Below are 11743 nucleotides of genomic sequence, written 5' to 3' on the forward strand. Positions count from 1 at the left end.
ATTGGACGATAGATGTCTCTTTCAATAATTTCTTATTTTTTCCTTACAATGTTTTTTTTTGCCTTTCTGTACTTGATGTCTTCTTCATAATAATTGCATTTTCTATCCCTCTCGAAAATTAGTACCTCAATCAAATTGATCTCAAGTCAAGTTCTGGACACAACTACCTTTTATCTTTTTGAATTTAATGTTAAATTATATTCAAAATAAAAATAAACGTTTTTCTTTGAATTTAACTCTATTTGTTTTATTTTGGAAAGTTGATGAGTGATTGTCGGTAACTATACTAAAAAATGGTTTTGCATTTTTCTATAGGTGTGGTATGCCTTGGTACGTGGAGGAAACAAGTTAGACACATAAGCACATATGTACTAGACGCAAATAATGTCACAAAAACGGTTTAAAATATCTAGTTTTCAGTTTGTATGTCGTACTTATAACCGAACGTGTGTGAAGTTCTCATGTCATGTACCAGTTCTGTTAAACTAATGAAATATGTTCAGAGGTTTATGACCACTATAACTATTAGACCTGATTTCAATTAATCAAGAAAAATCCAAACTTTTTAATATATGCATTATGCTTTACAAAATTGTTTGATCTTCTACTGATGTAAAGACATTTACAAAATATAGTTATTTAATTGATTCTAACTAATTTGTTCGCGCATAGCGCGGGCCGTAAACTAGTATTTGATAATTCAGGTGCCTTTGTTTTGTTTTCTTGTATTAGGAGTGTGGGGGCTAATGAATTAGTTACAAAAAATATAAATTGAATTGTGGAATCATTTGACCAAAAAATTGAGCAAAAAAAGAAAGAAAAAGAAATGTAGAATCAAAATATTCATGATGAATTGCGATGGAGACAGAAGAATAACTCAAAAGATTTGACCAATGTGAACTTGTTGAAACGTGGAATTGGTCCAAAAGAGAGGCAACCTTATCATTAAATTAGGCTAATTCGCAGTTAAATAAGTAGCCTAAAATACTAAGAATTAATTTCACTTAGTTTATCATTGAAATTGGTTTAGGATCATGTTTATGAAAATACGATTGAAATCTCTTTCTGTTTTTTTTTACAACTACAAACTACTAATTAATATTGAAATCTCAAGACTTGAAAAAAAAAAGATAAAAACTCGCTTGTAATTTGTTTTTCTTTTGAATAATTATAACATTCCAAATAAATGATCATACCTTTGAAGTTCCAAATCATTTTATAGCTTTTATCTTTTATGTAATAAATAAGCTATGGGCCATCACATTCCATTTATTTACATAAATACTAAATGATAATAACAATTATTTTCCTATATGATATCAACATTTTTTTTTTATTCAAGCTTCCTACCTTTGACCATGCTATAAAGCTATTATGACATTGCCACACATAGGTTATTTGGTAAAACAATGTAATTTGAAACCTACTTTAGATTCTGTTGTCCTTTACTTGGTAAAAAGTCAACTTTCATTTTCAAAACTAGATATGCATATACATGTTGACTGATTTTCTTCACCTTTTTCTATTTCAAGGACTTACAATAATTACCAAATACTTCCTTCATTCACACAATCAAAGGTACAAAATGGTTAAATATTTCAAAATTTACTACTTGATACAACTTAGTTTACTACTTGGAATATACAACAAAAGATATTATATTGTAATTCTTTTATATAACCATAACTCTTTTTTGCCTCAATAATATTGAATTAGAATGATTTCAAACAAAAGAAAAATAGATTGAAATCACAAAGAGAAAACAATATTTATTCCGAATCTTATAACTCGACGAAAATCGATTTTATCGACATTAATTATTCCATCACAATACTAATTTAAATTCCAAAAAACACCTATCAAAAGTGAATTTTCGCATAACAAACTCGAAACATTACACCGATATGTATTTGATGATAATTTGATAACAACATATGGTATTCTTCGAAATTGACGTGTCTTTATTTCTGATTTCTGTTGAAGTGATCCCAATTCAAAGAATTTCAATGAAATCCATTTAAAAGACTATATAAACATAAATTTAACTATGTAAATAAAATTTGGTAACATACAAAATAATTCTAATTATGTAGTAATATTTGATAATATAAAATATACTGCAACTTGTTAGTAAAAAAATAATAAAAATGTGTAAATGGGATTGAGAGTTTTGAAGAGTGTAGAAATGGGTAAAACGAGAAAAAGCCTTTGGGGGTTGAATTTTTGGCTAACTTCACCATCTGACACTCTCCAACTCCTCCTCTCTCTTCAGACTAACCCAAATTCAATTCATCTCTCCTCTCTCTCTCTTTCTCGAGTCGCGTTTCTTCTTCTCTTTTCCTTGTAGACATCTCCACGATTCTTCAGCTGAGAGCTTCTCACTTCTCTCTAGAGCTTTGCTCAAGAACTAGCGACGAAGAAGAAGAAGAAGAATCTGAACTTCAATCTAATTCCCAGATCCAAGTTTCTGACTCTTCTTAGGTCTTTCTTCTCCATTCCTTCAAGCTACTGAATTGAATTTGTCGTTTTGGGTTCTTCTTTAGCTAGGGTTTTCGATTTCCTCTTGACTTTAAAATCTTCTTGATTCATTGGCAGGTTTCGTATGAGAGAATCAAGTTTTTTTCCACTGAGCAATTTGCTCCATTAATGGACTGTTGCTTTCATACAAATCAGGATTTGCGATTACAGTGTTTCGCTGGTTACATTGTTCATCCATTTCAAGTTTCCTAGAGAGTTCAATCCGAGATCAGAGTTTTTTTTTGCGTATGGAGAGTTTCGAGAGAGTTTGAGAGCTAAATTTGGAAACTTGCTGTGATGGGTGGGCTTTGTTCAAGGAGTTCATCTGTAAATAATGCTCCTGGTGGAACCTTTGCACATGTTAATGGTCATCATCTCAATAACAATGCCTCTGACTTGAATTCTCATTCTGGTGAAAGTGGACTTAAAGATGATCCTTCTCCTGTTACCGAGAATGTTGATGATAATAAGCATACATCGGAATCGTTTTCGTTTCCTATAGTCTCTAGTGGATCTCATCCTCAAAATATCGAGGATGGGATTCCTCGGTTATCGAGGGTTTTATCTCAGAAATCTAGATCCACTAAGTCTAGACAAGCTGCTGTTGCTAAGGTATATAAAGAAATGTTAAGCTGTTGTGTGTTGTTAGTTCTGAGTTCAAATTTATTATACTAAGGTGTTTTTGTTTATAGGTTTCGGAAGTAAGCTCTCTTTTGGGTAGGGCTGGTACTATGGGACTTGGTAAAGCTGTGGATGTGTTGGATACACTCGGGAGTAGTATGACGAATCTGAATCTTAGTGGGGGGTTTTCTTCTGCGACGACGGTGAAAGGGAATAAGATATCAATCTTGTCTTTTGAAGTTGCTAATACTATTGTTAAAGGCGCCAATCTTATGCATTCTCTTTCGAAAGATAGCATTACTCATTTGAAAGAGGTTGTGTTACCTTCAGAAGGTGTTCAGAACCTGATATCGAAAGACATGGATGAACTGTTGAGAATTGCTGCTGCTGATAAAAGGTAACAATTGTTTGTGATTGTGTTCTGTGTTGATGCTGTTTTCTAATTTGTAGTTTGGAGATAAGTGACGGTTGAAATTGTATACAGGGAAGAGTTGAGGATTTTTTCTGGAGAGGTGGTGCGTTTTGGGAATCGTTGCAAGGATCCTCAATACCACAACCTGGATCGTTTCTTTGACAGGTTCCAACATGATCCTGTCACTTTGGTGGTCACACAACGGGTGTATTCCTTTTGGAAAGTATCTGACTTTTCATTAGTTCTGTGTTATGATTTAGGTTGGGCTCTGAATTTACACCCCAGAAACACTTGAAACAGGAAGCAGAGACCATTATGCACCAGATGATGTCATTTGTTCATTTTACAGCTGTACGTATTTTCATGCAAAATTGTGATATTTGGTCCTGTTTGACTTCCTCAATAGCGATCTACTCTGAGTATATGTTATGTTTCAGGACTTGTATCATGAACTCCATGCGCTGGATAGGTTTGAACAAGATTACCAACGTAAGATCCAGGAAGAAGAGAACCCAAGCACAGCACAACGAGGTAAGTACCAAAAAGAAAATATCTATTCTTAATATCTTTGGGAATGGATGCTATTGTTTTACACTCTAGTTTCTTCTATTTGTTGGATGTCGTTCTAATTTATCTTCCATTTTTTCTCCTTTTACATAAGGTGTGGGAGATACCCTCGCTATCTTGAGAACTGAATTAAAGAGTCAGAAGAAGCATGTTAGAAACTTAAAGAAAAAGTCTCTTTGGTCTAGGATCTTGGAAGAGGTAAGGGCTGCAATAAACGTATAATATTTCCTTTTATTTGGAGTTGCTTGGCTCATCTGCATTCACAATTGCTAATTCTTGAAAATACTAATAATACTTAGGTGATGGAGAAACTAGTAGATGTTGTCCATTTCTTGCATTTAGAGATTCACGAAGCCTTTGGTGGTGCGGGTGAGACTCGATTATTGGATAAAGCGTTTTCGTCTTATTTTAGCGTTCAGGAAGATAGAGGATTTAGTTATTTTCTTGTACCTAAAATGAAAGATGTACTTACAAATCATGGCCATTTCACCTGATATGCAGATCCTGATAAGCCTGCAAATGACCCGCCAATCAATCATAAAAAACTGGGCTCTGCTGGTCTTGCCTTGCATTACGCAAACATCATTACTCAAATTGATACTCTTGTAAGTATATTATTCTTTTTTATCACTTAGTTTTACTTTCAATGTTTGGCCTGTTGTCCAAACTCTAGGTTCCTGGGATTGTAAATCGTTTGTTTCTCGTATCCAATGGTCTCCCGATTTCATTAATAATCTACCTCCAAGCATCAGCAATAATAATATGATTGGACCCATACGGCTTGTGGAATATATTTTAAATTTATCATTTCTATGAGTAGGTGTCCCGGTCTAGCACTATGCCTGCAAGCACAAGAGATGCTTTGTACCAAGGTTTACCCCCAAGCATAAAATCTGCTTTACGCTCCAGAATACAGTCCTTCCAGGTTAAAGAAGAGGTATTAATACTGTTTCACACTTCCCATAATGCTTTTGTGCTGACAAGATGAATTTACCATGTCCAGTGTTACTTGAAATGTTATTTGTATCCCTGCTCACCTCACTATATCTGATTTGTTTTCACCAGCTCACTGTTCCTCAAATAAAAGCTGAAATGGAAAAAACATTGCAGTGGCTTGTTCCTGTTGCTACAAACACCACCAAGTAAGCTTCTGTGATGTTTTCTATCTCTTTATCTTTGGTTTTGTGTCATCATTAGAACTCTGTTCTCACTTAAATCATGTATTTTTTTTTGGCGGATCAATGGAACATGTGATGTCTTAATTCTGTTAACAAAAGCATGTAAAATTCCCTTAGTTTTAACTATTAAAGTAAGTCAGACTTATTCTTCTGTCTTTTCTTTTCTCAACCAGAGCGCATCATGGTTTTGGATGGGTTGGAGAATGGGCAAGTTCCGGGTAAGCCCTGACTACAAGCTGATTCTCTCTTTGTGCTGTGTATATATGCAGACAACTGCATTCTTTACTAAATGTTAGATTATGCAAAATAACTCAGGTCGGAGGCGAACCAGAGACCTGCAGGTCAAACCATACTAAGGATAGATACTCTTCACCATGCAGATAAAGAAAAAACCGAGGCTTACATATTAGACCTGGTGGTGTGGCTCCATCATCTCGTTACCCAAGTCAGGGCCACTACAGGTTATGGCCTAAGATCTCCTGTTAAGTCTCCAATCAGATCACCTAACCAGAAAACGATCCAACTCTCCAGCGGTTCACACAACCCGAGTATGGGTTTGCCATTGCTGACTACGGAGGATCAAGAGATGCTTAGAGATGTAAGCAAGCGGAGAAAGACGCCAGGAATAAGCAAGAGCCAAGAGTTTGAAACGGTGGCTAAAGCACGTCTTTGTAAGCACCATAGGCTAAGCAAAAGCAGTAGCCACTCACCAATGATGGGCGAGATGATGAAGAATAAGAAGGATACTTTCTCAACCAGAAGACCTTCTTCTGTTCCCATCATTGATTTTGACATTGATCGCATGAAAGCTCTCGATGTGATTGATCGCGTGGACACCATTCGAAGCTTGTAGTTAACTACTTCCACTCCATCAGAGTTCAGAATAGGGGTTGAATGGATGGGAAACACCACTCTCTTATCACCAAAAGTTGTTGATATGATGAAGAATCTGAATGTGATTCATCGCACGGTGCCATCGAAACCCTTTATAGGTGATGAAAAAATGGCAGAGGTTAGTAACTTTGTACTCTTTTTGGTTTTTGTGGGTGTAATTTGGTTTGGTTTTTTAGCATTTCCTTTGTATTTGTTGTTCTTTTTCTTCTTATAGTTGTATTGTGTACATACAAGAAACTTTATTACATATGTTTGGAGAATAAAAATAGATTATCTTTCCAAATGGATTAAACTCGAATTTAGACTAATAATCACCAGAGAAGCAACTGATAATTGAGAATCATAGTCTTATTAGCAGTAATTAACATTTGTAAAACGCCATAAATGTACTTCACATTACAACGCAAACAAACATCATCATTAGCTAATTGGCTTAGCCAGAGATCTCAATGGACTTAACTTGAGCCTTCATATTTTTGTAATCGTTAGATATAGAAACTATATTCATCCAGCACATGATAATGTGTGTATTTGATATAGAAGAAAATATCAATTGAAGGTGGCATGCAAATTTGATTTATGTTTGATCATTCCAACTGCACAGTCTTATAAACTAAACTTTATAAACGTGACGTTGTACAACATCTCGATGCGTCTGTAGATGTCCTTTCCGCTCATTTGTACTTCGTTTTGGACAGAATGCTTCTCAGTCTGAGCATCCAAGTTACCTTGGATTTGCAGGCCGTCATCGACTCATCGGCTCTCGATGATGCTCAGTGGTCATCCAAGTTTTTTTTTTATCCAAAAGTTTGTTGCATACTAGCATCCCTATCTTTCCTTGAGCATATCCAACATGTTTGAGATCTCTCACGTCCTACTTGCCACTCCTTTTCGGCATATCAGACGCATGTTTGGAATCTCAAAGCTACACAGAAACTTAAGATTTTCGTGTGGCAATATTTCTCAGGATGGTTACATGTCTGTCAAAGGTTTGCCTCTTACTATTTTTTTTTTTTTTTTTTTTTTTTAATCTATCGGCTGATATGGTCAGTTTTGATAGAAACGCACGAATTCTTTCAGAGTAGACTTCTCTCTAAAGGGCCACCATACTGTATGTCCCACATTTGGAATGTTTGTCAGGAGGTCACCAAATCGCTTGTTACTAACTACCAGAAAAACTGGTTGAGCCTTTGGTCCAAGTTTAGACTTCTCACACATATGTGAGTTTTGTTTTTAGAGTGGATTTAACTTGGATTAGTTCCTTCCAACCTTTCCCTAATTCTTCCTTATCACTAGTCCACAACTGTGTGGACACCTATTGCTATTTCAACTGCTTTACCATTGGAGTGGAACATGTTATCATTATGGTAGTCCTCATTACTATCTTTTAGCTTATGTCATTTTCTACTTTGTGCCAATGTTCGGATAGATTATTTAGCTAAGAAAAATGAGCATATGGTGTTCATTGGTTATTTATTTATTGGCTCTCCCTAGTCAACATATACATTTTTGCAGCCATTTTGTGAAATAAATCTTGGAGTTGAGACTTATTTACAATGGCTGCCACTAACATTTATTATTTAGTTTTACAAAATTTAAAAAGTTATTAACCAAACGATATCTTGCCTAATTTGTTTCTAAAAATCTCTAACACAATCTTTCCATATATCTTCAAAAACAAAATTTCGTGAATTTTGCTCCACAAAATATGCATAAATCCGATTTATAGCAAATATTTATATTAACATTTTGTATAGCAATAAAAATACTAATTTATAATAATGAAAATATTCACATAAAAAATCATATACACATACAGAAAAAGAACTATATCTATCATCATTTAAGCCGTTGCTTTATTTAAATAAAAAAACACAAAAATTTGAAATCATATACTTTATATGATAAATTTAAAATCTATATTAGTAGTAGAAATTTAAAATCATTCAAGAAACGGTATAACACGGGTGAGATCCTAAAATTATTGTATTTATAACAATAACAATTTATTTTCTTGGATTTTATAATACTAATATTTAGCTAACGAGATAATATAGACGGATTTATATGGGATGACGGGTTTTGATCGATATTAATAAAAAAAGGTATATCACGGATAAAATCCTAAAATTTACAATTAAAATATAATTATACAACATTAAACACAAAAAACCACACAATATTAACAAAACGAATATCTTGAAATTTAAAAATTTTAGCTATAAAAAATAGACACACGGTATACTGCGGATAAAATATTCAAAATTTTAAAATCCACCACACATCGTTACATAAAAAAAATGTGTTTTTGTATCTATACTTCAAAAATTGAAACATAAACAATAATAATCATATACTACATAATACAGAGATTGATACCAAATTAATATGATATATCTTCAGTTAATCTTTTAAAAAAGGGTTTTCTGCAAAATAACTCTCCAAGTCGATCTCGTTTGCAAGTTTACCCTCCAAGTCCGAATTATGCAAGTCAACCCCACCATCTCTAAAGTCACCCGCAATACAACCCTCCCGTGTATCGATGTTGTGGAACTCGATAATCCCGTTTGAAAACATAAGGATTTTGTGCAAAAAAAACCTCAATGTATTTTTTTTTTGCAAGATAAACCTCCATGTCAAATAAATACAGGTCAAACCACAATCTGAAAAGCTCCCACAACATATCTCTTTCGTGTATCGATGATGTGATAGTCGATAACTCATTTAGAAATTTTATAAGTCTATCGAATATATTGCTTTAATGCATATAATTTAATTTAGTCATTGATTTAAGTTTTAAATAAAATAAAACCGAACCGATAACCAAACGGTTAACCAAAATATCCAGAAATATAGAAAATATCCAAAATTAATACCCATAACTATAATTATAAACTCAAAATATTAATTATTTTTAGAAAAATAATCAAATACTTTAATAATCAAAATATCCAAATATTGTTAGTTATATTTTTCAAAATTAAATACTCCTTTACAAAATAAAACCAAATTTTAATTTTCTTTCTAAAATTTTCTTCTTTTTAATTTGTTTTGTTAATTTTGGTTAAATTTGGTTAATTTTAATTATTTTGAAAGAAAAAAACGAACCAGAACGAATTTGATAAAAAATTTGTTAGTTAAAGTTATCGATTCAAAAAATTAATATTATTATTTTATTTAAATTACGGTTCATTTATTTAAAATGAATTATCGACTGTCACGTCATCGATACACGAAAGGGCGTAGGAGATTTTCAGATTGTGGTTTGACCCGTACTTATTTGACATGGAGGTTTATCTTGCAAAAAAAAATACATTGAGGTTTTTTTGCCCAAAATCTTTTTGTTTTCAAACGGAGTTATCGAGTGCCATATCATCGATACACGGGAGGGTTGTATTGTATGTGATTTTAGAGATGGTGGGGTTGAGTTGCATAATTCAGACTTGGAGGGTAAACTTGCAAACGAGATCGATTTGAAGGGTTATTTTGCAGAAAACTCATAACATTATATTTTTGTTAAAAATATAGCCCCGCGGTACGCGGTTAAATTCTAGTTTATTTATATATTTATGAATAAAACCTTTTTTAATATTGTTTTTGGTTTCTGTGTACAAGAACCAATCCTTGCAAACAAATTCCTTGTCTTTTACAAATTACAAATTTATACGAGAGAGCAAAAAGATGATAAAATGAAACGAATCCAAAAAGGAATATCACAAAATATTTGCATATCATAATCAATCTTTTGACAAGTCGATTGACGATCTTATAATATTTTTTTATACAACATTGATGAACCACACTATTACACGACACATTAAAATCATGGCTTGCCAGTGTTGTACCTTTACCCTCTGCACGTCTTCAAAATGTACCAATGTCTCCATCTTTACGTATAAATATGCAATTTACGGGCACTAACTATTTCATCACCAAAACTTAAAACCTAAACACAATCCAAAAATATTTCTAAGTTTTCACATAAGAGTGAAGGAGAAAAATTTGAAATGAGGGCAATCACAGCTTCGTTTTTCATTTTCTGCTTCCTTGTTCCCTCTGTTTTCGGGAAGCTCCGACGTGGGTTTTATGACAGTTCATGCCCTCTCGCTGAATCTACCGTGTCTAGAGTTGTTGCCAAACATCACTCCCTTAACCAAACCGTTACTGCAGCGTTGCTTCGTATGCAGTTTCATGATTGCTTTGTCAACGTTCGTAAGCTTCTCCTTTGTGTGTTTGTATATGTATGCATGATGTATCATAAACTAGCTAATTATATTAACCAAGCAAATATTTTGAATGCTGCATGTGTAGGGTTGTGATGCTTCCCTCTTGATCGACTCAACGCCCGAAAGGCCATCTGAGAAAAGCGCGGAGGCAAACGTAAGCGTGAGAGGCTTCGAGATCATCGATGAGGTTAAGAAAGAGCTTGAGATAGTTTGCCCAAAAACAGTCTCATGCGCAGACATTGTAACTCTAGCCACAAAAGACTCGATTGCATTAGCGGGTGGTCCACGTTTCACAGTACAAACAGGATAGGTAATTTCCGTGATTTATATCAAGTCCTAGGGCTGTGATTTTGCCCGGACCACTAATTTCCGTGGCTGTATCAATCAAAGATTTTGAAGGTAAAGGTTTGAATGTCACCAACATGGTTGCACTTATTGGTGGTGGTCACAGCGTCGGTGTTGCACATTGCAGTCTTTTTCAGGATAGGCTTAAGGATCCTAAAATGGACAGCAAACTGAAAGCTAAGTTACAGAACACATGTCGTGGTCCAAATGACCCATCAGTGGTCTTGGACCAAATGACGCCACTTGAGGTAGACAATCAAATCTATAAACAGATAAAAAGTCAAAGAGGAATCCTTAGAATTGATCAAAACTTGGGTCTCGATGACTCAACCAGTAGGATCGTATCAAATTTTGCATTAAATGAAACATTATTCGGAGAAAGATTTGCTGAAGCAATGCAGATAATGGGTGAAATAAAAGTTCTTACGGGAAATTCTGGAGAGATCAGGACAAACTGCATAGTCGTCAGCCACTGAAGATCTCTATTCTACATTTGGTGGAACTATGATCAAATCTCGCTAGCTTCTACGTATTCTTCTTCTTCTTCTCCATAAACATTTTATTTGTGATTTTCAGTTCGGACTACATATTTTCCTTTCCATTGCTCATCTTCTTTCGCTTAATTTCCCGCCTTTTTTTGTTTTGAAAAATCAATGAATTTCATTTGATTTATTTATCTACATTGACCAGTGTGTTGCATATTGTATGTTATTGTTATTTTATGGGATTACTCGCCGTGTTCTATTCTGTGTATTTTTTTTATTTTTTTTTGTAGATTTGGTAGTTGTTTTTATAATATAGTTCCTGATTGTGATAAATTTTAGTTTTTATTAATATGGTCATAAGATTAGATAATGTATATATGTGGTGCAACCGAATTTCAAAAGATATTGAATCTTTAGAGACCAACACTCTACACAATAGATATATCAATCGAGCCGTGCATGTAGGTTTTTGGAGTGATCGATTACGATCTCATCAAC

At 33.9% G+C, this 11743-nt stretch overlaps 1 protein-coding gene and 1 pseudogene across 3 annotated transcripts; both read left to right on the forward strand.

Annotated features, from left to right (window-relative positions):
- The first annotated feature begins 2160 nt into the window (after positions 1-2160).
- Positions 2161-6479, forward strand: AT1G34320 (Ikzf5 (DUF668)). 2 transcript variants are annotated; one of them, NM_103154.4, is made up of 13 exons: positions 2161-2481; positions 2596-3129; positions 3210-3535; positions 3623-3715; positions 3811-3901; positions 3988-4081; positions 4212-4315; positions 4417-4486; positions 4619-4722; positions 4938-5054; positions 5183-5259; positions 5469-5513; positions 5611-6479. In NM_103154.4, the coding sequence occupies exons 2-13, from the start codon at positions 2815-2817 to the stop codon at positions 6146-6148; spliced, it is 1974 nt and encodes a 657-aa protein (NP_174692.1). In that variant the 5' UTR covers positions 2161-2481; positions 2596-2814; the 3' UTR covers positions 6149-6479. The 2 variants fall into 2 exon arrangements, with proteins under 2 accessions (NP_174692.1, NP_001322690.1); NM_001333096.1 differs by having other exon boundaries at positions 2199-3129; positions 5611-6472.
- A 3657-nt stretch (positions 6480-10136) lies between these two features.
- AT1G34330 lies at positions 10137-11563 on the forward strand (annotated as a pseudogene). The gene is made up of 2 exons: positions 10137-10397; positions 10501-11563.
- The last annotated feature ends 180 nt before the right edge of the window (positions 11564-11743 follow it).

Source organism: Arabidopsis thaliana (genome assembly GCF_000001735.4).
Source record: "Arabidopsis thaliana chromosome 1 sequence".
Classification (NCBI taxonomy): Eukaryota; Viridiplantae; Streptophyta; class Magnoliopsida; order Brassicales; family Brassicaceae; genus Arabidopsis; species Arabidopsis thaliana.

Coding starts and splice junctions, on each gene's coding strand:
- AT1G34320 (NM_103154.4), top strand. CDS start 2,815: ATGGGTGGGCTTTGTTCAAGGAGTTCATCTGTAAATAATGCTCCTGGT. Junction 4,723..4,937: donor TTACTCAAATTGATACTCTT/GTAAGTATATTA, acceptor TTCTATGAGTAG/GTGTCCCGGTCTAGCACTAT. Junction 5,260..5,468: donor GTTGCTACAAACACCACCAA/GTAAGCTTCTGT, acceptor TTTCTCAACCAG/AGCGCATCATGGTTTTGGAT.